We start from the raw sequence: 24,740 nt of genomic DNA, 5'->3' as shown, positions 1-24,740 counted from the left end.
CTATAGCCTTACAGATTCTCTCTTCCTACCCCTGCTCATTCTCCTCTTCATCATTCCAAGGCATTACCACCAATAATCATGAGAAGAAAATTGAAACACTGCTAAAATCATATTAAAGCATACCAATTTGATCCAAAATTACAGTTTTAACTTCTGAGCTTGACCAATTTGCTGAAGTACCAATTTAATAATCAGGCCTTTTATCTCTGACTTCATCTCTCTGCATTAGCAGCCAGTCCTGTGATAGAAAATCAACGTCTTAATGTAATAGTTCTGTGATTTATGGAACATTTGCACTAGCGAGCATTTTATTATAGACAAATGAGTTATAGCATTTTAAGGTATACATTTGAATTTTAAACTAGTTTAAGAATATTCGTGTATAAAGTAGAAGCTCAAACACTGGAATAGTAACATTGATAAATAAGTCTTTGTTTACTCCATAAATGGTCTGCACACACTCTGCAATGAACAGAACGGGGTCTGGTGGGTCCGTCGGTACAGCTTGATGTTTCAAATCAATGGAGGCACTTCAGGGTTGTCTTCAAACTCAGGATCTTCTTCACTTGCTGTAATTTTGGGTTCAGATTGAATTCTTCGGGGCCTGTGTTTTTTCTCTTGAACTATGCTAGCCACATCAGGGAAGGAATGCTTGCTAGGATCTACTTCTAATTTCTCAATTTCCTTGCTTCTACAACAGCAAAAAGAGACAAAAGGAAATTAAGATGCCATTTTAAATGAAATTTCAAACCCATTCATTCATTTATTCAGCAAATATCGGCAAGTGCTATCATTAGAGCATAGAGATGCCCGTAGAGCATAGTAAAAGAATAAGAGACTGTCCGTGGTTTCAGGTAGCTCAGAGCCTTGCAGGACCAAGAGTAGAGAAGTAAAGTGCTGTTGTTGCACAGACAGTGAGGGGAGGTCAGCTAGGAGACTCTGCTCACTTGAGAATCTGTATTTATTTACTTTTTTAAAGATTTTATTTTTAAGCAATTTCTACCCCCAGCATGGGGCTTGAACTCACAACCTGAGATCAAGAGTTGCATGCTCTACTAACTAAGCCATCCATGTGCCCCTCACCTGAGAATATCTAAATGATACAGCAGGCACACCCCACAGCCAGGATCGGTCACAGACCACTGTGGGCAGGTCTTATGCCTGACTGTAGCTAATCCGGCTCCTGGGCCCTGCTGCTTTGGCGGATCCAGCCTGCATGCAGGGGCATTTATACGCATTTGGATGCCCAGAAAGCTCTGTCCACCAGCTTCCCCAACAAGATCCCACTCCTGCTGTCGGCGCCCAGTCCTCTGGCAACAGTTACATGAAAACACAACAAGAAAGAGTCCCACACCACCATGGTATAGAAAATTCTAGATAATACAGGTCACTGGGCTGCTTCCCTGGCATTTTCAATCCATAGGTCTGAGGTTGGGTCCAGCACTCTCTATTTATAGCAAGTTCCCCCAGTGATTTTGATAATCGGCCAAACTATTTTGGAATCACTGTACTGGTCATCCAGTCATCATTCTGCAGAATATATTACATGCCTCCTCTATTCCAACGCCCAGCCATCCCATGGTCTGCACAAATAGGCTTGTTTCCTGGTAGCATCTCACAGCGCAGCATAGAGCTTGAATAGAACATTTATCACATTATCATGTAATTGTCTCATTATTGATCTGATCTCCCTACTAGACCAGTATTCTTGAAACAATTATATTGTCCTTTTCATCTTGTATCTTTGGTATATAGCTTTACTAAATACATGTTAAATAAATAAAAGAAAAATTATGGTACTGCGCAATCCTAAAATTAAAATCTTTGACCTACAGAGAATCACAGTCAGCCTCATCCAGGAGCCCCACACTGATGTCCTCAGATGCAGTGTATGTTGGGGGGAGGGAGGGTCAATCCTCTCAGGAGACTGTAAACTCTGTTTTTCTGGTAACCCTTCCACCTCTTTCTTGTTGGTTGCCCTTGCCCTCAAACACTTGAAGGCACTTGAGTTTTTAATTTTCCTCAGTATTCTGATGAATACACACGGACCCATTAAAGGAAAGTGTAATGTATACAAAGAATACAAAGCATAAATATTCCAAAGACCCAGACTGTACACTATAGACTATGTAGAAAATTAGTTTCCATAGTCAATAATAAGTAGAGCTTTATTTTTTTAATTTCCATGCTCTTATTTAAAAGGCTATCATATCTATGGCTTAATTAAGTAGGTTATCTAAATTCATCTATTATAATTATGCTGACTTTGAGGAAAAGCAGCCTGTCTTACTTCCAGGCATGAACCTCTTGGCCCACAACTTCTGGATCTTAGCAATAAACACTGAACCCAGTCAGAGGCAGTTATCTGCCACTCACCCCTTCAGATGTTGTGAGAAATAATTTGCACGCAGGACTTTAATTGGTCATGAGTCTCCAGGTAATAGACAGTAAGAAGATAGGCTAAAGGCACCTGCAGATCACACTAATCCCAAAATAAAGAGGAGAGGGATTTTGTCCCCTGCTGCTCCTCCCTCAATGTCAGATGCCAACAGATACCCATCGCCAGTTTTACCCACTATCTTACTGTCAAAACCAGATCCACTGGAGTCCAATAAGAATAACTGGAAGGCAAAATGAATATTGTCATTACCATGGAAGAAAACAAAAGAAAAGAAAAGGTCTAAAATCACTAGGCATAAAACACATCAAAGATTGATTCCTTATATTAAAGAACATAAGCAAAGGACTTGCTTCTGGTAATAGGGAAGGCCAGCATATTTGGACCAAAGACTCCCACCTTCCACTGAAAGCGTCAGGGAGATTATGAAAGATGTGATAAGATAATAATAATAATAATAAGATAATAATAAGATATTATAATAATAATAATAAGATAATAAAGAGCCGTAAGGGCAGAATTCAGTAAAAGGAGGAAGGAGGGAGGAAGTGGATCCCTGAAGCCACCTTTGCTCTGAGGGTATTTTCTGAGCCCCTAAAGTGGCCTTAAAAAGTCTGGGAACAGAGGTCAAGGCCCTGAGTGTGCCAGGTCGGCACCTTCTCAATCAGAAGGCTTTTCTGTCATGTAAGAAAGAATGAGAAGTAAACCCACTCTGCCCACTGCCCCAGGGACTGTGAGGAGAGTGGGAGAGAGAAGGGCTGAGTTGTCACAGTCATAGTTAAAAACCACTGATCTTGAATTCAAAGTGAAGTGGTTCCAAACTAGCCGTGCCTTCAGGTAGGGTCTGCCTCAAGCACATGCCAAAGCTCCCTGGCTCAGCACCTCCCAGGCTTCTGAGAAGCCCCTAAACTATTTGCTAAGGCAATGGAGCAGCTCACCATCAAAATTAACAAGCACCCAAGGAAAAGGCGTGTTTTGCATGAGAACCAGTAGAAGCAACAAGGACAGAAATTGAAACTAAAAACTTCAGATTTTGAATATGAAAATATAAATTATGAAACTAATAAAATGTTTCAGATTTAATAGTATAATGTTGAACTTTTCCTCTGGGGTTGACAATCAGAGATGCCTGCTATCCCTCTCCATTCTACATTGAATACCATACTTAAATACCATACACTTAAAAAATTAATACAATGTGGGTATATTTAACATGAATCTAAACACAGGCCTTGCAGCCTTCATAAGAATTAACTCCAAGTGGATCACTGACCTAAACACAAAGTGCAGAACTGTAAAATTCCTAGAAGAGAACACAGGAGAAGAGCTAACCAACTCTGGGTATGGCCATACCACTATTGGTACAATAGGAAATGCATGATCCATGAGAGAAATAGTTGACAAGCCGGATTTCATTAAAATTAAAAACTTTCGCCTCATGAAAGACAATTTTGGGAGAATGACAAGACAAGCCACAGACTGGGAGAAAATATTTGCAAAAAACATCTCACGAATGACTCTTATCCAAAACATACAAAGAACTCCTCAAACACAATAATAAGAAAACAGTGTGACTGGAAGACGGCCCAAGGACCTTCTCAGACACCTCACCAGCAAAGACGTACAGCTGGCAAACTAGCAAATGAAGAGATGCTCCAGACCATATGTCATCAGGGAAATGCAAATTAAAACAACAAGGAGATATAAGTACATGCATATTAGAATGGCCAAAGTCCAGAACACTGACACCACCAAATGCTGGCAAGAATGAGGAGCAACAGGAACTCTCATGCATTACTAGCATGGATGTGAAGTGGTACACCATTTTGGAAGACAGTCTGGCAGTTTCTTACATAACTAAATACACCCTTAACCATGCGATCCAGCAGTCGCCCTTCTCAGTATTTGCCCAAAGGAGCTGAGAACTTATGTCCACACAAAAACCTACACACCGTGTTTACAGCAACTTGATTTATAATTCCCCCAAACTGGAAGTAACTAAGATGTGTTTCAGTAGGCAAATGGATAAATAAATTTTGGTCCATCCAGATAATGGAATGTTATTCAGCACTAAAAAGAAAGACACTATCATGTCATGGAAAGTCATGGAGGAACCTTAAGTGTATATTACTAAGTGAAAGAAGCCAATCTGAAAAGGCTACATATTATATGATTCCAACTCTAGGGCATTATGGAAAAGGTAAAACTAAAGAGACAGTAAAAATATCATTATTTGCCAGGGGTGCTGGTGGGGAGGGGGGAGAGGGATGAATGGGTGAAGCACAGATATTTTTAGGACAGTGAAACGACTCTGTATGATACTACGACAGTGGATACATGTCATTGTATATTTGTCAAAACCCACAGAATGAACAACACTGAGTTTGAATCTTAACGTAAACTATGGATTTGGGGTGATAATGATGTGCTTCAATGTAGGTTCAACAGTTGTAACAAATGTACCACTCTGGGCGGATGTTGACAGTGGGGAAGCCTGTGCATGAGTGGGGGCTGTGGACATATGGGAAATCTCTGTGCTTTTCACTCAATTTTTCTGTGAACTTAAGACTGCTCTAAAGAAAAAAGTCTATTAAAAAAAAAAAGACACCAAGCCCAAGAATCAACTAAGATTTATAATTCTGGCTCTACTATCACTTAGCAACTTTGTAATCTTGGGCAAATAAATCTCTTTGAACCTCAACCCATTAGGAATAACCCAATTTCTCCTGTAGTTATTTTGAAGATGAAAGACAGGTGATGGAGAGTATCATATAGCACAGACTAGGCACTCAACACTCAATAAACCCATTCTGAGCAAGTTATGTGTCCCCCTTGATCAGACAGTGTCATGGGACCACAAGAGTTCACAGAATCAATTACCTTTCCCACAAAACCTGATGCCCTCTGGTGCCTGTGACCACAACCTTACTCCACTGATCTTCCCCTCCAGTCACTCTGTCTGCAGAGCAAGAGGAAAGGGCCACTCTGGCTTTGAGAGGTGTATCTCTGGGTCTGCCATCCTCCTCTCCCTCAAAGTCACAGCTGCCTGACCCCGTTCCCACATACAGCCTCCATAGACAGCTGTTTGTTTCATGGGATCGCCCATCCAGGGGCTGAGGTGAAATGGATGGTCAAGTTTGACAGTGATTAAGGAATGCCATGAACAACCTTCACATAGATATGTTATGCAGAGTTGGAAGGTGATTATTTCTCAGAAAAAACAAAAACAAAAACACCAAAAAACAAGAGAGACTTTGCAAATGTAATGTAGGAAGTAATCACCATACAGGTGATCTCCCCAGGATCTGAAAACGAGCTCCATGCTGTTTGTCGTGACTTGGCTTCCCATTCCTGCAATTCCTCACAAACTGGATTCGCCCTCCTTACATGTGTGGATGCTGCTGGAGATCAGTTATGACCATTCCTATTCATGATAGCATAACATTCATTTATTCACATTATGCATAATAGCATAATATTCATAATAGCATAATACCCCTGAATCTCTGTAACTTACGCACATATCTGACAATGGAAGCCACTAAACTAGGAAATACAAGAGTGGGTCTCCAAGGTTAAAACCAGCAGCCCACCTTTCAAAAGGAATTCAACTCCACACCTGTTGTTTAGACAAACCCCATGTGTGAAAGTCCACAAAACTTCCACAGTTGACTCAGAATATATACGAATGCCTGAGTGCTTGTATTATGCAAGACGTAAATATAGCTCTTGTTCAGGTATTTTTGTGATGATAATTTCAGCATATACATTTGTATCACAAAGATAGTTTGCCTGAGTTCAAAATAGATTTTGCCATCTGGATGGTAAGAGTCTGGAAATCATGACAAGTAGAAGGAAAGTCGAAAGGCCTGGGATGTGCATTCTAAGGAAGAACTAAAATGAGGAGGGCTTTGTCCAGAATACTGTAAGAGAGGTCACTGCTCACAGGAGCTGGGCTTTGTTCTGAGGGTCTTCAGGTGGCAGAGCTAGAGTATTCAGTGCGAATGGAGGAGAGGCTTCCTGCCACGGGGGAGCATGGAGCTCAGGGAGGGAGCCAAGGGAAAGAAGCTGATGCAGAGGCTCACAGATGACCTGTGAGTAGGAGGTTGACAGGAGGGCACATGATGGGGCCTTTTGGCTCTTGCAGCCCTGAGAGTTTTAGGATCTGTGAAGTGACATACAGACCATGAATGGGCAGCCTGAGCAGCATGATGCACAGGACTCAGCAGAGCTGCCCCAACATGTCATGGCTACCCGATCTTCAGACATCCTGAACTTCTCTTCTCCATTTGCCCCATCCGTAAACTGAGGATGAAACTGGGGAGGATGGATCAAGAGCCCTATAAATCGAGAGTCTACATTTTGGGAAGAAACATTAAAATTCACAGCAGGAATCGTTTGTAAATTTTAAATAACTCTATCTTTTAGGGAAGGTGTATTCTAGACAGCAAGTGACAATGAAGAGAACTATAATGAAGCTTAAGAGAGCTGGGGAGGTAGTACCTTCGGTTTGGGCGCTCTCTGCTGCTGTCCGAGGTACTTTTCTCAGATTTGGATGTTTGTCGCCGACCTGTGATTACTCCGTCTACCTGAAATGAAAATACAACACGTGCTAGGTGATACATTACTCTTTGATATATCTTCAAAAACATACACTATCTATATATTTTTAAGAAGCTAAAACATTTTAATTTTTGCTACATATTCCATAAAAGAGTCTAATTTAAGCCCCTGTATGTGGCATAGAAAAGTTGTATCACAAATTGAATCTGTGTACAATACTCCTGCAAAGCCACAAGCAGAGGGAATACACTGAATTAATTCATGTAACAAATATTTTCTGAAAGCAACATGCCAGACACGGCTTGGGAGAGTGGGTGAGGATAGAGATGTGGCAGAGACACTGCCCCTGAGCTGTCCCACTCCCACACACATGTTGCAGCAGGAAGCGCACTGAGCTGGAAGCTCAAAACCCTACCTTCCCGGCACATCGGACCCCATGAGGTATGAGCTCGAATGCTTGTTTTGGGTATAAAAAATTCTGTAAAAATTCTATAATTCTTCCACTTCCTTTAAACCAAATAAGCTCAGTGCTAAGCATGTTGGGTTCTCAACAAATGAATCTGATTGATTTAATTTAACAAACATACAGCAAAGATTATTCACACCCAGCACCTTCCCTTCGGAAGCTCATAGGTACAAACGTGTGGGGGCAGAAGAGAACATGGGACCACTTACTAGACCCAGACACCACGCTGGACATATGCCTGCCAACATGAGGCAGTTCACGTGTTCTATTTAACCCCTCCCTCCAGTATTCCTGAGAGAAGGATTATTTGTAGGTGGAGAAAAGGAATTTTAAAACTCCTCTACTCGTGTTGTTTTGGTCCACTAACCAAGATGGGGGCCTCTGCCTTTTCTTTCCAGGGAAGGGAGAGGTCTGGCATATGTACATTCTTCCTCCCAACATAATCACTTTTCTTTAGGGAAAAATTACTTCAACTTACTGGCCACATTTCACTGGTGTGCAGGGTCACTCCTCCTCTGCAGGTGAGGGACATCTACTGCCCTTTCTCTTTTGGGCCTGAGACTTTTCTTAGTGACAGGAGTGGTCAGATCCATGAAGGAACAGACTAGGCTTGGAATTCGAGGGTCTGGTCACCATCCCACTCTCATCTGCCAGCTCAGGCAAGCCTGTTGGACTCACCGTCAGTGTTTGGGAAGACAATCAGGAGCCCTAAGGTAGCGTCAATCTTAAGGCAGATTCTCCAATCCAAGCTTTACCAAACCTCTGCATCAGAGTGCTGGCCACTTAATCCAATTACTAGATGAGGTAATCTGTTTCCCATTTGACTAGCAATTCTTGATTGCATGTCCTATTGGTTAGAGTCCCAGAAAGCCTATCCCATTGTTTTTCACATGAATGTTTTATGGAAACATAATGTTTTAGGAAATGTTCCTAAAACAAAATGTTTTAGGAAATGAATGGTGAATGAAGAAATGCAGTAATGAATCCTAACCCGAGGGATGATAGAATCAAATTTGGGGAGGTGAATGCTTGAGGGAGAACCATCTCTCCCTTCTATGTTTTGGTATAAGAACCAGTGTTTTAGACAGTTGTGTATTTATCTATCATATTTGACAACAATTCAGTCCATCTGTGGGTGTGTTTTTGTGCCGCTCCCTTACGCAGAGGAGCGTGCCCTTACCTTCCCATAGAACTCATATGAGGGAGGACCTCTGTGTGATGCAGAAAGGAAAGATCTGGTAGAACCCCACCCTTTTGGTGTGTCTACTGAACAAAAAAAATACCTGTAAGTACCACACATGGCCAGTCTTGTGCTGAGACCCTAGGAAGAAAGAGCAGTGACTACTGCAGGGACCAAGGACACTACATTTCAAGTCTGGAAGAGTTTGTTAAAAGAGGTATTCTGAAGAACAAAAACTTATAGAAGAATACTGTGGAAGAATCATCAACTAAAGCTACCAATGCAACACTTACTGAATAATTACAGGAGGTGACTCATGGAAAGTTTTGCCCAATGAAGCAGATTCTATTATCATCAAACACGTTTTTTTGTTTTTGGTTTTGGTTTTTATTTGTTTTGTTTTGTTTTTGAGGAAATTGATTCTAACATGGTTTATTTGCTATGTTTTAAAATCTATTAATGTCAAAATTTTGTCTTCCATTAATTTCTTGTTGGCTAATGACTGGTGCTATATTTTCGGATGTTAATGTTGGTGAAGTATGTGTTTACACTATTTTAATAAGAAAACTTAACTGAGTTTTCTTCTTTTTCTTTAACTGAACTAGTGTGATGAATACAAATAGTTTCCCCACCTTTCTGGCCTATCCTTGAGGACACGGAAACGTTTAGTAGCTACTGAGCCTGGTTCTGGTTTATTAAGCCATATTAATATCAAACGTGAAAGAAAAGACACAACTGAGGGCATTAAACAGTCCAGTTGAGGGGAGCAGAGGGAGAGGTTGCAGATGTCAGGGTAATGAAACTGGCCCCTTCTTCCTGCAGTGTCTTAGGGAGGCAGGAGGACCTCTGGGAGATGTGGCTGCACCATTGGGTGGAGCAGCACTGTCCACTGGAACTTTCTGCAATGATGGAAATGTTCTGTACAGCCCAACATGTTGTTCCCAAACATTTGAAATATGGTTAGAGCACCTGAGCTTAAAGGTTTAATTGTATTTAAATTTCAGTAATTTTAACTGACCAAGCCAGAGAGAGAGGAACACAGTTACTGTAAGCCCCAAATGCATATGTGGACTGCCCAATTCTTCTTCAGGGTGAAGGACATCCATCCATACCAGTTACTCCTAATTCATCTCTGGTCCTTGACTATGTGGTCTTTACAGTTCTGGAAGTCTCTGCCCCTTCCTCAACATGCCAGAGAACTGGTACCCTTATGAAAGTGGTAGAACTTGGAGCCTAGGTCCCAAATTGATCCTGCTCCTGGCTCAGCTCTTCCCTCCCCCTCACAGGAGGCTGTCCCAAGGCATGCCCTCAGAAACATGCTGCACACTCCTCTCCATCTCAGATCTGTTCCCAGGGAGCAGTGGTACCTTTGCAATATTTTTTTATTTTTTAATATTTTAATTACATTAAATGAGGCCAATGTTAGTTAAAAAAAAATCATTAAATTGTCAGTTTTAAGAAAAAAGCTCTTGAGCCAAAAGTACAAATTTTGTATTGCTTCACGTTGTAAATGCACTAACAAGAATGGGAGCATATGCATAATTAGAGTCTTAAAACACCCCATTTCTAACACTGTTATTTGTCACATAATAAGCTCAGACAAAGATTCACTGTGTTTATGGAAATGCAAATAGAATCACAAATTTGGAACTTCTCTTCACAGAGAATTTGCTGTGCACCAGAATCTAAATGTGTTTCTTATTTTTAAAAGATATTTTCAGCTTATTTAGTTCCAAAGATTCTTTTAAGTTTAAAAGTTAGGAGGAACTAAGAAATCAGTAAGAAAAATATTGACCCCCAACATTCATATTAACATGAAAATTCATCCTAACACCGTTATTATATTAACAGCAGGTAAAACACTTCTGATCTCCCCAGCAGAGGATCGCAGGTTCAGGTCCTGAAAACTTGCTGGTTGTTTTCCTACTGTACCTGCATTGCTCTTCCTCTAGGAAGTGATGTTCATCAACACTAACATTTTAATCATTTGTACTAAGTGTGTTTAGGGATGACTGATGGACAAGCTGTAAAGGCCAAAATATATTCAATAAATTAGATCATGAGGAATAATGGTTTCCTGAATCCATAGAAAGAAATGTAATCAGCTTCCTGAAAATTCAATTGTGGGACAGGCACAGAGGTACAAATTAACGTTTTAATGATGTGATATTACTTTAATTCTCATAGAGTCATGCAATTTCATGCAGTTGAAAGTTGAGAGTGAACATGGAGGTAGTAACCAAGTCCCCTTTTCTATAGAAGGCAAATGTCCTTTCTAAGGCTTTCCTGGCATATGACTTTCCAGCTTTTGCTGAAATCCTACCCTGGGATGGAGTCTCATAACTTCCTGGGGCAGCACCCAGCACTGAGGCAATCTCTCTCTACTATTTTTATTTCATTTCATTTCATTTCATTTCGTTTCATTTCATTTCATTTCATTTATTAAAGAAAGGCAAACTGCCACATGCAGCACCTCATGTGGATATGTCTGGAGTCTTGGAAACATGACTAGCCTATGTTCTCCTAAAAATGGGCCTTGAGAGCTTGTTTGGAAGACCCAGCAGGGGAGCACAGATATTCCTTTACCCTCTCCTCTATCAGGGAGAGTCATTCTCTTCCACTGAGCCTGCAGCTTTGGGGGGGATGCACAGGGGGCAGTGAGGGAGGAAGGGAACACCACCTGGCCACCCAATCAACCCTGGCAATAAATGGAGTGACAGATGTCCTAGTCTGATCACCCTCACATCCTTTTTTTTTTTTTAATAGTTTATTTTTTGTTTCAAGTTTTTATTTAAATTCCAGTCAGTATAATATTAGTTTCAGGAGTAGGATTTAGTGATTCGTCACTTACACACAGCACCCAGAATTCATCCAAACAAGTGCCTTCCTTAATGCTCTTCCTCCCTCTAGCCCATCCGCCCCCTCCCTCCAGCAACCCTCAGTTTGTTCTTCAGAGTAAGAGGCTGTTCTACCATTTGCCTCTCTTCCCCCCGCAAGTTCATCTGTGTTATTTCTTAAATTCCACATATGAGTGAAATCATATGGTATTTATCTTTCTCTGATTGACTTATTTGGCTTAGCATCACACCCTCTAGTTCCAACCATATCATTGCAAATGGCCAGATTTCATTCTTTTTCATGGCTGAGGAATATTCCATGATTCAGTTTTTTTCCATTTACCTCTACTTTAACAAAATGCATATCATTGCTTTCCCAACTCTAGAAAGTTTCATCAGTAAGATGATGAAATCCAGACTGGGTGTGCTGGGTAAAATTCAAGAAACAGACACAAAAGAGAGAAACCCAGCTCTCAATCCTTATCTTCAGGCTGAACCATAGAAATTACAAATACCTAACTATTTTTGACCTACAAAACAGTGATTTCACATGGTTCAACTTCTTATTTATATAAGGCTGAATATGAATGAGCAAACAGTCACTCCACTTTAGATGAAGACTTGATAAATTAAAAGAGCACATGGATGAAGAACAAGTAATCTAACTAGAAATAATTATCGAGGACCAAAATATAAAACAATCAAACTTCTAACTTTTTCTTTTGAATTTACCCTGGATTTCTTACAGCCTTTGGGAAAATCAGAAGTAAATTTCTCTTTTCTTATATTTTCACCTGTACCATAGTTTCAACTATTACCTCCATCAAATCTTCTCAAGGAATATTTACTGAGCATCTACTATATGCCAAACATAGGATTAAGTGGTAGACATGAAATGATAGATTGAAAAATTATCCCTGATCATCTCAGGTTAGATAAAGATACATAAGCAATTAAAACACACTGGAGAAAGTGCAATTGATAGATATACTAGTGTGGAAGCCCAGGGGAGGGAGGGATGTATCCTGATGACATGGAGAAGGCTTCCTGGAGGATGTGAGTTTGATATGAATTTTAAAGAATAAGCAGGAATTTGCCAGAAGATGGAGATTATGTGGGAATGAAGAACACTAGAGGGAGAGAAAGAAAGCCTGAGTAAAGACAAGAAGGTAAATGACCACATAAACTAGTACAGAATATGGGCAGATAATAGCTGGAAACAATGTGAAGAACCAGGCAGAGGTCAGGTTTCAGGAGACTATTTTAAGGTGCTTGAACTTTGCACAGGAGGTGATGGGAATCTCTGCATTTTTCCCCCCAACTCAGCAAAACAGCAACATTCTTAATGTACTCTTTATTTTCATTAGTCAAAGCGTGTGATGTTAACAAAGTGATTAAGTCTAGGGGAGTGTTAGTTTTTGAAAGAAAGTGTTTCTTTCATCATGAGATAAAAATATACTTTTTAAAATATTACAGTTAAATTTCTCCCTCCCTCAACCCAAACTTTATTTTGAAAGTACTTCTAACATGCAATTTTGTTGGGAACTCTGTAAACATGTGTCTTGGTCATCCAATTATTGTCAAAATACTGCCATATAAATTATTGTCTAACTAATCTGTTCTTCTGGGCTTCTGTTTGCCTGTCTACTCCCGATGTGTGTACATTTCTCTAGCTTCCTGCTGTCCCCCATGAAAGAGGTTTTAGACTCTGCATTCAGGCTCACAGAGCACTTACACATCCTCTTAAAAGGCATCATTTGCACGAAGCACAATCCATCACTCACAATTTGCCCCTGTGTGAGAGAATAGGAAAGTTCAAATGGAGATTGGCTGTTAAAAGAATCTAGCGTTAATAATTGACTTTCACACTCTTCAGGAGAGGCTTCTGCGGTATTTTTGTGAGGCTGTGATATGGAATCCAAACTCACCACACAGGTGCTGAGCCTGTTTGCTGTTGTATGCACTTGTCCTGTTTCTGCTCTGCTCTATACAGATCAGGGAGATGGACCTCCAGGGTTCATCACTCAGCTTCCCATGTCACATGGCTTCCAGCTGAGTGCGGCCAAGGGGAGGCACAGAAGGTAAGCTGGCAGACTAAGAAAGAGGCCCCAGGTGCCTCTCCCACAGTCCCTGTCTGTAACAATGACTTGTTCAGCAGAGGTAGAGTCTCCTCTGTGGCTGCCCAAGAGGTCTCCACAGGTCTGGTTTCTTCCAGGTGACACTGGTGCATGGTTTCCGCCAATAGCACCTCCTCCCTCGGTCCTGGGAGTAGAGGTAGCCACCTGATGTTCCATGTTTCTGGGTGGTCTTACTCTCCTGTCTTTGGCATCCTAGATCTTCTGTCATCCATGTAATACATTTCCTGATTTACTCCTATAAAGTACACTGCTGTATAAATCTCCTGTATACTTTTCCAGTACTTAAGTATTTCCTGATTTTTTATTAGACCCTTAACTGATTTACTCCATGTTTCTCACACTTCCAGGTACTTGTTACAACACACATTTCCACAACATCTAATTAGAATCTGCAGATAGTGGCCTGGGAATCTAGTTTTTTAATAACCTCTCTCCAGGTGATTCTTAGGATCAGACAAGTTTTGGAAACAGACTTACTGATCCCACTGCTTTGAGGCTTTTCTGCAGGCGATTCATTTACACAAGCCACATTTATAGGGAAAGCCAGCCATTGGTGGGTTTTAAGCACAAGAATAAAATGATCTGATTCATGTTTTAAAAAGGTGACTTTAGCTTTTGTATGAAGAAGAAATCAAAAGATGAAAAGCACCAGAAGCAGGAAAAACAGGGAGAGGCCTGTATGAAGTGGTCCAGCAGGGAGATGACAAGGGCATGAGCAAGGGTGAGTGGGGAGACAGAAGGGAGTAACAGAATCCAGGATATGTTTGGGTAGTAGTTCTGACCGGGTGGCTGTGTGACGGCAGGAGGTAAATCGGGGATGACTTCCAATCTTTGACTTGGACAACTGAGTATATGCTGGTGCCATCTTCTAGGGCAGGAATGACTATGGCAAGAGCAAGTCTGCAGAAAGAAATTAGGGGCTTATTTGGCCATTTGAAATCAGTCGTGCTGATTTATGCATTCAGTTTGCTTGTCATTTGACAGGTTCACATAAAATGTCTTTGATTCCAAAGCCTATGCAATTTGCTAAGTTTTACATTTTTTACTTTCCTTTTATTTTTCCTTTCCTATTTTTTATTTCCTTTGAAGTTTAATAACATTTTAGGATAGCATTTTGAATTTCTCAATTTATTTATTGGTTTACCCTGTATTTATGCTTAATATTGTTTTTAATGACTGGTAGTTAAATGTAATGTCTACAATTTTTTTCTTTTGGAAATGAAAATGAGGTTTTCATAGGTTTTCTCTATTATGAGCTTTTAAAGTTATCTTAAGTATATTCAAATAATAAATGGTCTCAAGTTTTTGTTGATCATATTTATCAAAGACAGAATGTGGTCATAGATCTTCTAGTGGAGCTGATTCTGTTTATTAGTCCTTATGTTTATAAGGCCTTGTGCTTTACACACTTAAATAATATACAGTATGATGAATATAAGGCAACTGGATCTTTATTTTATGCAATATTTTTATTACTATAGAATTCTTATTCCATTTTGTGCTTCTTTGCTTTAAATTCTATCATGTCTGATAATCATTTTGCCATAAGTAGTCTATAAATTTTGCTTACATTCAATTACTAAAGCTGTGTTCATTCTTCTCTTTACATATATCTTGGGTCTTTTAGTTTCAGGTGTGTTCTTGTGAACTAGCATAATGGATTTTATATCTGTTACCGTCTTACAAATTTTCTGATTTTATGTTTCCTTCCTCTCTTCCTAACTGTTTTGACTTTTGTTTGCATTTATTTTCTGTAATGCTTTGTAACTTACACATGTTAATTCTACTAATTTTCCATGAAAATATTTATATTAAATTTCAACATGAACACAGTGTACTGTTGGACCTAAATGTGAGACCTTAAAACATAAACATCCTAGAAGACAGCACAGGCAGTAATTTACCTGACACTGGCTATGGCAACATTTTTCTAGATGTCTCCTGAGGCAAGGGAAACCAACAACAGAAGTAAACTATTGAGACGTCATCAAAATAAAAAGCTTTCGCACAGCAAAAGAAACCACCAACAAAACTAAAAGGCAAGCTACTGAATGGAAGAAGGTATCTCCAAATGGCATATGCAGTAAGGGGTTAATACCCCAAATATATAAAGAACTCATACAGCTCAACACCAAAGAAACAAACAATTCAATTTAAAAATGGGCAAAGGACCTGAATAGATACTTCTCCAAAGAAGACATGCAGATGGCCAACAGACACATGAAAAGATGCTCAACATCACTCATCATCAGGGAAATACAAATCAAAACTACAATGAGCTATCACCTCACACCTGTTAGAATGGTTGAAATCAAGAAGACAAAAAAACAACAAGTGTTGGCCAAGATGTGGAGAAATAGGAACCTTCATGCACTGTTGGTGGGAATGCAAATTAATACAGCTGCCATGGAAAACAGTATAGAGTTTCCTCAAAAAATTAAAAATAGAAATGCCATAGGATCCTATAATTTCACTAGTGGGTATTTACCCAGGGAAAATGAAAACACTAACTTGAAGAGATATGTTCACCCCTATGTTCACTATAATATTATTTACAATAGCCAAGGCATGGGGGCACTTGGGCAGCTCAGTGAGTTAAATGTCTAACTCTTGATCTTGGCTCAGGTCTTGATTTCAGGGTTGTGAGTTCAAGCCTTGTGTTGGGCTACCTGCTGGTCATGGAGACTACTTAAAACAAAAAGTACCCAAAACATGGAAGCAACATAAATGTCCATCAACAGACAAAAGGATAAGAAAAACATGGTATGTATACATCATGGAATATTACACAGCCAGAAAAAGGTTAAGATCGTGCCATTTGAAACAAAATAAGTGGACCTAGAGGATATTATGCTAAGTGAAATAAGTCAGACTGAGAAAGACAAATACCATACGATTCCACTCATCAATGGAATCTAGAAAAGAACACATGGATAAGCAAATAAAAAGCAGAATCAGACTTATAAATACAGAGAACAAACTTATGGTTGCTGGGGGAAGGTGGGTGAGGGTTTGGGCAAAGGGGGTGAAGGAGAGTGAGAGATATAACCTTCCAGTTATGGAATGGGATAATTCAAGAAAATAAAAGACACAGCACAGGAAATACCATCAGTGATACTGTAGTAGTGATGTAACGGGAGAGATGGGAGCCATACGTGTGGTTAACATAGCATAATGTATAAACTTGCCAAATCACTAAGTTGTACACTGGAAACTAATGTAACATTATATGTTAACTATACTCAAAAAAAGTTCAAGATATATATTTGGTGGCTGTGGAAATGTTCATATGCTTGTTCTACCCACTCCCAACTTCCCTATTTTCATGTTTTAATCTAAGGTTTAAAAATCATACAGCTTTCTTTTTATATCATCTTCATTGCTTCTTCCAAGGAAAATAAATTTTTGACCCATTTTAAAACCTCATTTAAAACCATGACAACTGTTTCTATAAGACTCTTGAAATACTGGAGAAAGATGACAGCCTCTCAGTAGCAGAGGCCTAATGGGTGAGGGGTAACGGGGATAACGAGGACTGGGAAATGAGATGGGCTCCTTGGGTTTTCAGTTCAAGCAACATTACAGGAGGTATAGCAGACTCAATCCTACTTCTGTAAGAAGATATCCTTGGATACCTAATGCAGTGCAAATATTCCTTTCTCTTTGCATTTCTAAGAACCTATGAGAACACACATATATTTTAATGAGGTGCTCATTAAAATATATGGAACGTCTGAATGAATGGATTAATGGGTGAATAGATGGATGGCGACTGCAGAACTAATAGAACTAATAGAAAAGACCCCTAGAGATGACTGTTCCTGTCTCATGTCTACAAATGGGGAAGAGGCAGGAGTTCTATGAGAGCTGAAGCTTCATGCATGCTGGGCCCTGTTGGTGCTGAGTCTAATTGAAGAAAAAGGCATTTGGGGAGCCTTAGGAGATCCCATAGTTATGACACTAGTCTCTGAGCCACAGAATTTCAAATTTAAGCAGAAGGATAGGGAAGCTAGTTAAGAAGAACCTGAGCCTGTTTGAAATGGAGACTCAGGAACTGGGGCGAGGGCAGAGCTGGGTGTGAGGAGGTCAGACTCAGCAGGGAGGAGACCGAAAGAGGGCCACAGGAGACCCACTTCCTTTTTTGTCTCTTCCATAATAATTCACACGGTGCTTTATTCATACTAAGTGCTTAATAAATCTTTGATGAATTCAATAAATATTTTAATTGATTAATAATCCAGTAACTGTCTGAAGTTTTTCATAATTTGGCAGAAATTTTTCAGAGTTCTAGTGCCTTACTTCCACGTGTGGCAACAGATACGTGCTAAGTACTTCCCTCATCTGATACGAATAACTTCAATATAATTTATTTATGGGGGTAGCATGTCTTTTCTCTACCAGCATTGTGCTTAAGTATATGCATGTGATGTCTTCACCCATGCCTCATAAGTAATTTCTGAAATGCCTAAGTCCATTAGATTCCAGCCCATGGTGACGTGAACCACTTGTCTGATCTGGAAGGGAGGGGAGTTGAGTCCAGTTACTGAGGGAGAAGTACTCAGCAATGAGGCCCCAGCCCTCAACTTACCCTCTACCACTCCTATATCAACTAAAGAGGAATTGATCACCTGAAAATTTTCCACCTTCTAACATATTCCTGGTGTTTATAATTATTAGTTAACCACAATTCTAGTATTGAACATTTGAAAATGTGAGGTTGTCTCCCAAAAAAGATTAATATAAACTTCAGAATCAATATAATTTTTAATTTTCCTCTAGCACTAGAGGAAGTTAATATATGTCCAAATTCGTTGTTGATATTTTAATAACTTCATTATTTCTCTACTGTGCTCTATTGACTTTACTAAGAGAAGCATGTAATTCTCTGAGTCTAATAAAAAAGATTTCTCGAAAGAAAACAAGATCTTTTTTCTATTTAAAGAAAGACGATTAATCTACAATATTAAAAAAAAATACTTAAATTACCAGAAGCATATTATTTAAAAACCTTTGAAGAGATGAAATAACTGTATAAGTTAAACATTTTTGAACTATCATAGAGATAGAACTACATTCTTTCTCAAATACTACCTGGTCAAAAATTAAAAAAAAAAAGAAATTGTATTTTGGAAAAAATGATCAGAAAAATAAGGAGGATAAGAATACTGGCTTTGATTCCAAAGATACCCAAGTAATCTGAGGAAAATTTTAGAAGGTGCAATTACTGACATTTATATGTAAAATCAATATGACAGTTGCATAAGACAGTTACATGGCTTTGAAATAAAAGTAGAATAAATCTAACTATCAAATGGTTCCTCCAAAATTCTTTTATACTTGTTAATGCAATCTTATCTGACAGCTCCCTATGGATGATCATCTTCACACAACAGCCTAAAATTGAAAATGATATTTTATTAAGTTAGGACAAACATCAAGGATGATAATGATGTTTCAAAAGAAATGAAAATATTCTTTTACAATCTTGCTAGAGATAGTCTCAGTGGGAAATATCCTCCATTGACATGAAAGAGTCATGGTTATTCTTGCCAGCAGTAGTTCAGAGTGCTGGGGATTAGTATCACCCCTTTCCTCCCACCCACATTACAGGGCACAGCCATCAACAAAAGGTTCTCAGGGTTAGTGTAGTGCTATCCTAGATCATTCCCCCTTTAGGCAGAGTTATTTGCAGTATCTCCTAGAGCTTTCCCACTGGGGTAGCTAGCTGGCAGTCCCTTACCACCCAAGTAAACTGCTGTACTGACATCTCTATATTGAGTTCCACTTCTGGGAGATCTCATACCAAAACATTGTTTTATAATCTGTGTCTCATAATTTAATATCTACAATTACTGTGGCAATCATAAGGTTCCCCTCAAGGAGGAAAAACAGCAATCTGGCATAACCAGATTCCAAAAACACTGGTGGTGTTTCTACTGGATCCCATTCAGGTCTCTGTGTGTGCCTTATTTATCTTTGACTGGGTGCTTGATACTTACTAGAAAGATAGATACACACACACACACACACACACACACATCCAGGCATGGTACTCATCTGGGACTACCTTCACTTAAGTTCAAGGCTCAGTTCTAGAGCCATTTCAATGACCCAATGATCAACAGACTGCTAGATCTTCTAAGGATTAGCTGGCTTCTTACACACCTTACTCCTAGGTTACAGTCCTTCAGAGTCATAATCTAAGTGGGTATGGTTTACTGGACTCCCTATGAATGGACTTGAACTTTTTTCTTCTCACCCCTGTGTGGCCATTGAAAGACATTTCTTTTGGATCAGTGGATATTAACCATACATTATCATATTGGTATTATACCATTAATATGTTTAAAATAGGTAGTTCATCTTCCTAAATTTTGCTCAGCGTGATTATTGTTCCCAATTACCATGTTGGCAATCAGCAGATGCTGTAGCTCTGGATGTCACTTAAAATCACAAGCTGAGATGAAATTAACATAGGAAATGAGTATACATAGAGAAGAGAATGGGTTTAGTAACATGGAGGTGACTAGAGATCTCAAAGAGATGTTTCCATGGAAGGGGGGGGGGGGGGATGAATGCCTAGTTGGAGTATTAGACATTATGAGGAAAGAATTAAAGCTACAAATAGATGTCTGTTACGTGGGTCTTGCTGTAAAGCAGATGAGGGCACTAACTAGAGGGAGATGCTTTTCTTTTTTTTTTTTTTGCTTTGTTTTGTTTTGTTTTAAAGAAGGAAGATGTATTAATTTAATTTTTCAGTGTTCCAAGATTCATTATTTATGTATCACACCCAGTGTTCCATGCAATATGAGCCCTTCTTAATACCCACCAACAGGCTCACTCACCCCTCTACCCGCCTTCCTTCCAAAACCCTCAGTTTGTTTCTCAGAGTCCACAGTTTCTCATGGTTCATCTCCCTCTCCCATTTCCTCCAATTCACTTTTCCTTTCTTCTCTTAATGTCCTCCATGTTATTCCTTATGCTCCACAAGTAAGTGAAACCATATGATAACTGACTCTCTCTGCTTGACTTATTTCACTCAGCATTATCTCCTCCCGTCCCATCCATGTTGATACAAAAGTTGGGTATTCATCCTTTCTGATGGCTGCATTATATTCTATTGTATATATGGACCATATCTTCTTTATCCATTCTTCTGTTGAAGGGCATCTTGCCTCTTTCCACAGTTCGGCAACTGTGGCCATTGCTACTATGAACCTGGGGTACATATGGCCCTTTTTTTCACTGCATCTGTATCTTTGGGGTAAATACCTAGTAGTGCAATTGCAGGGCCATAGGGTAGCTCTATTTTTAATTTCTAAAGGAATTTCCACACTGTTTTCCAAAGTGGCTACACCAATTTGCATTCCTCCAGTAGTGTAAGATGGTTCCCCTCTCTACACATCCTCTCCAAAAACTGTTGTTTCCTGTCCTGTTAATTTTTGGCATTCTAACTGATATAAGGTGGTATCTCAATGTGGTTTTGATTTAAATCTCCCTGACGGCCAGTGATGATGAACATTTTTTTCATGTGTCTGTTAGCCATTTGTATGTCTTCTTTGGAGAAGTGTCTTTTCATGTCTTCTGCCCATTTTTTCGCATAATTATTATTTTTTTTTGAGTGTTGAGTTTGAGGAGTTCTTTATAGATCTTGGATATCAGCCATTTGTCTGTAGTGTCATTTGCAAATATCTTCTCCCATTCCGTGGGTTGCCTCTTTGTTTTGTTGACTGTTTCCTTTGCTGTGCAGAAGCCTTTTATCTTGATGAAGTCCCAAAAGTTCATTTTTGCTTTTGTTTCCTTTGCCTTTGGAGACATGTCTTGAAAGAAGTTGCTGTGGCCAATGTCAAAGAGGTTACTGCCTATGTTCTCCTCTAGGATTTTGAAAGATTCCTGCCTCACGTTGAGGTCTTTTATCCATTTCAAGTTTATCTTTGTGTATGGTGTAAGAGAATGGTTGAGTTTCATTCTTATATACATAGCTGTCCAATTTTACCAGCACCATTTATTGAAGAGACTGTCTTTTTTTCACTGTATATTTTCTAACATAAGATGCAGAAAGGGGAAATTCAGTGAACAAGTAGAAAGAAGGGGAAATCGTCAAAGAGAAAAAAGAAGGTCTTTCAAGAGCCGGTGGAAATGGGATCCCACACATACGTGGAGAATGGGGATAGACAGCTCGTTCATGAATCAGTAAGGCTGAGTAGACCAAGGAAGGGAAGATGTGATGGTTGGAGTGTGTGGAAATGATCTTTTCTTGCTCCTGTTTTTTCCATGTTGGAAGTTTGAGAAATGAGCTGAGGATAAGAAATAATGTTCTGAAAAAGTAGAAGAATGGATGGAACAGGAAAACCTAGCAAGATGAGCATAGCACCCTCACTGCAGACCCACTTGAACTAATAATCAGAGAATAGAAGTTAGTTTATATTGGGTATATCATAAGTACATTTGGGTAGAGAGAAAGTATTGAGAAATATGTGTCCAACTAATGAGGAGAGGGGAGTTTGAGGCTGTTTTTAGGATTGTGGTCTGTAATATTGACCTTAATATGTGACCTTCACCTCCAGGGCTCAATACACCAGAATCAAGGAAGATGTTCACCAACTGAAGCTGTAAATATAATTTGCTGTTCAGTTCAGATAGAAACTTCCTTAATCTCAGTTAATTATTCTGAAAAAAAACCCCCAAAGGAAATCATGAAGCGTATTCTTGGAGTGCTCCTGTAACTTGTCAATTGAGAGTCTAGATGGGAGTTTAATTTAATGACTTGAAGCAAGCTTCTCAGTGAATACAAAATTTCAGTTAAATCTTATTAAGCTGGACTGTAATGAGATCATATGCCAAATATTCCCAGGCTGATTGTGGTGGTAAGATTGTTTATGTATGTATAACTTGGTCTGACCACACATTTAAGAAGACATATTGAAAACCAAGCATACATCCATAGAAAATGTGATGGGGAATAATTTCACTCAAAATAGGAAGAGAACAAAATGTATGGTACCTAAAAATAAACCTCAGAAAATCTGTAGCAGTTCTGGAGAGAAAACTACCAAAAACAAAAACACAAACACAAACTTCTGAGGGACAAAAAGAAAGAATAATAAGTGGAAAAACATACATTATTGGAAAAATATAGTTTTGATTATGTAAATACATGAATTCATTCCCATAACAATCTAAAAATTCAATGAAATCTCAATAATAAAAATGTTGACTAAAAGAGAGAGGAATACTATTAATTAATGCAACATCAGTCACCAATAACAATGAATAACATGAATTAACAGTGAACAGGAATGCAGTGTGTGTTATGTTCCAAGCTCTTCTAACATATGTAAAGATTATATGTTGATTTAGATAATCCTCAAAATAACCTTTTATGGTATGAATTATTACTAATATCATTTCATGGACAGGGTGTCTGAGGCACAAAAGGATTAATAATAATAATTAATACAACTCTTGAATAGAAGTACCAGGGTTTAACCTGGGTTCTCTGGCTCCGGAGCCCCTTCCCTTAATCACCCACCCTGCTTCTAAATTTCAATGACAACAAAAATCCCAACAGCATTTTTGGAAGCAGAATTAGATAAAATTTTTATTTTTTTAAGATTTTATTTATTTATTTTAGAAAGAGAAAGCAAGCATGTGCGATCAGGGGAGGAACAGAGGGAGAGGGAGAGAGACTCTCTAGCAGACTCCCTGCTGAGTGCAGTACCTGATTCCATGACCCTGAGATCATGACCGAAGCTGAAATCGAAAGCTGGACGCTCAACCAACTGAGCCGCCCAAGCACCTTGAAATTATTTTAAAGTTAACCTGGAATAATATGCATGGAAAAGTAATGAGGAAATGGCTGGGGGAGAGAATAATCAGGGAGATTAATGTTCCAAATGCTAAAATGGATTTTAAAGATGCTTTCAAGGTATTCACTCATTAAACAAAAACTTACTGAACTCCTTCTCTTTGCCAGGTTCTGCTCTAGGTGCCAGTGGTGGAGTACTGACAAGAACAGACAAAACTCCTGTCCTCATGAAATTTAGATTCTTGTTGTGGGAAACAGACAAAGTAATAGAAAAATATATAGTCTGTTACAGGTCGTGATACATTCTATGAAGAAAAATCCAGTAGCACCAGGGATAGAGAATGCTGGGGTAGAGGAGGAGATGCTTTCTAAATATGGGAGTCAGAAAAGACTCCATTGCTAAGATGACATTTGAACAGAAACATGGAAAAGTTGAGAAAGCAAACCATGAGGGTATCTGGGGAAATGGCATTCCAACAGAGGGGACAACAAGTACAAAGGTCCTGGGGTAGAAGGAGGCTTGCCATATTTGTAAAATAGTGAGGAAGCCAAGGTGGCTGGAATGACCAGAAGGTGAAGTGGAAGAAGATGATGTCAGAAGGATAATGGCAGGGGGAGGTTATCAGGACATTTTGCCTCTACCTCTGAATGAAATGGGAAATGTTACTTGGTCTGACTTACATAGATTATAAAATGATCATTCTGGCTGTTGTTGGAAAAGGAATTACTAACTCTTCTCCAAAAACGAGTGAGTTCCCGGTTGACAGATGACACCCAGCGGCCATGTTTCTTGACTGGATACATCTAACGTGATAAGAGGCCACACACTCTAGAATTGAGATTCTCTCCACCACTCACTCCCCAGAGCTAAGACTAGTGAATAAAACAGTGTTTATTTAGTTTAGTGAATAAAAAGAAATGCCACCAGACGGTGGAACAGGACTGAGAAAAAACCTGATGAAACAGAATGTTCCCTACTCCACTGTTACCTGGGCAGTTGATCTTCTATTTATTGCCTGATGCTACCTTTCTGAGAGAGCCAGCGTATGTTCTCATCCACTATCCCACTCATCAGTGCTGGCTGAGACATCAACCCTTGAAGTCATGGTGGAGGAGGTAGAGTTGGGGATGGCATTCTGGGAGAAACAGTACCCACAAGTTAGAGCATGAGATGATGGGTGGAGCCAGAGGAATGTTAGCAGCATGCTAGGGATTGTGATATTTGTGTATTAATTACAGCAATCCACAGGATATGGACTCAGTGGCAGATGTTGGGAAGCATCTGGTGTTGTAGACAGCATGAGGGGAAAGCCTCTTGGAAATGTGGAGCTGAGCTGAGAGAACCCTCTG

At 39.4% G+C, this 24,740-nt stretch overlaps 1 protein-coding gene across 3 annotated transcripts in view; it reads right to left on the bottom strand.

The window, feature by feature from the left end:
• Positions 1-279: 279 nt before the first annotated feature.
• DNAAF11 (dynein axonemal assembly factor 11) overlaps positions 280-24,740 on the bottom strand; it is a 72,024-nt gene continuing 47,563 nt past the window's right edge. For all 3 annotated transcript variants that reach the window (XM_082721282.1, XM_082721283.1, XM_082721284.1), the window contains 2 exons: positions 6,902-6,987; positions 280-691 (listed from right to left, as the gene is read on the bottom strand). In XM_082721282.1, the coding sequence (XP_082577408.1) occupies positions 514-691; positions 6,902-6,987 (264 nt within the window). In that variant the 3' untranslated portion in view covers positions 280-513. The remainder of the gene's footprint in view (positions 692-6,901; positions 6,988-24,740) is intronic.

This window comes from Mustela nivalis (assembly GCF_964662115.1).
Source record: "Mustela nivalis genome assembly, chromosome: 2".
NCBI classification, from domain to species: Eukaryota; Metazoa; Chordata; class Mammalia; order Carnivora; family Mustelidae; genus Mustela; species Mustela nivalis.
This window is presented reverse-complemented; position numbering and strand designations above follow the sequence as displayed.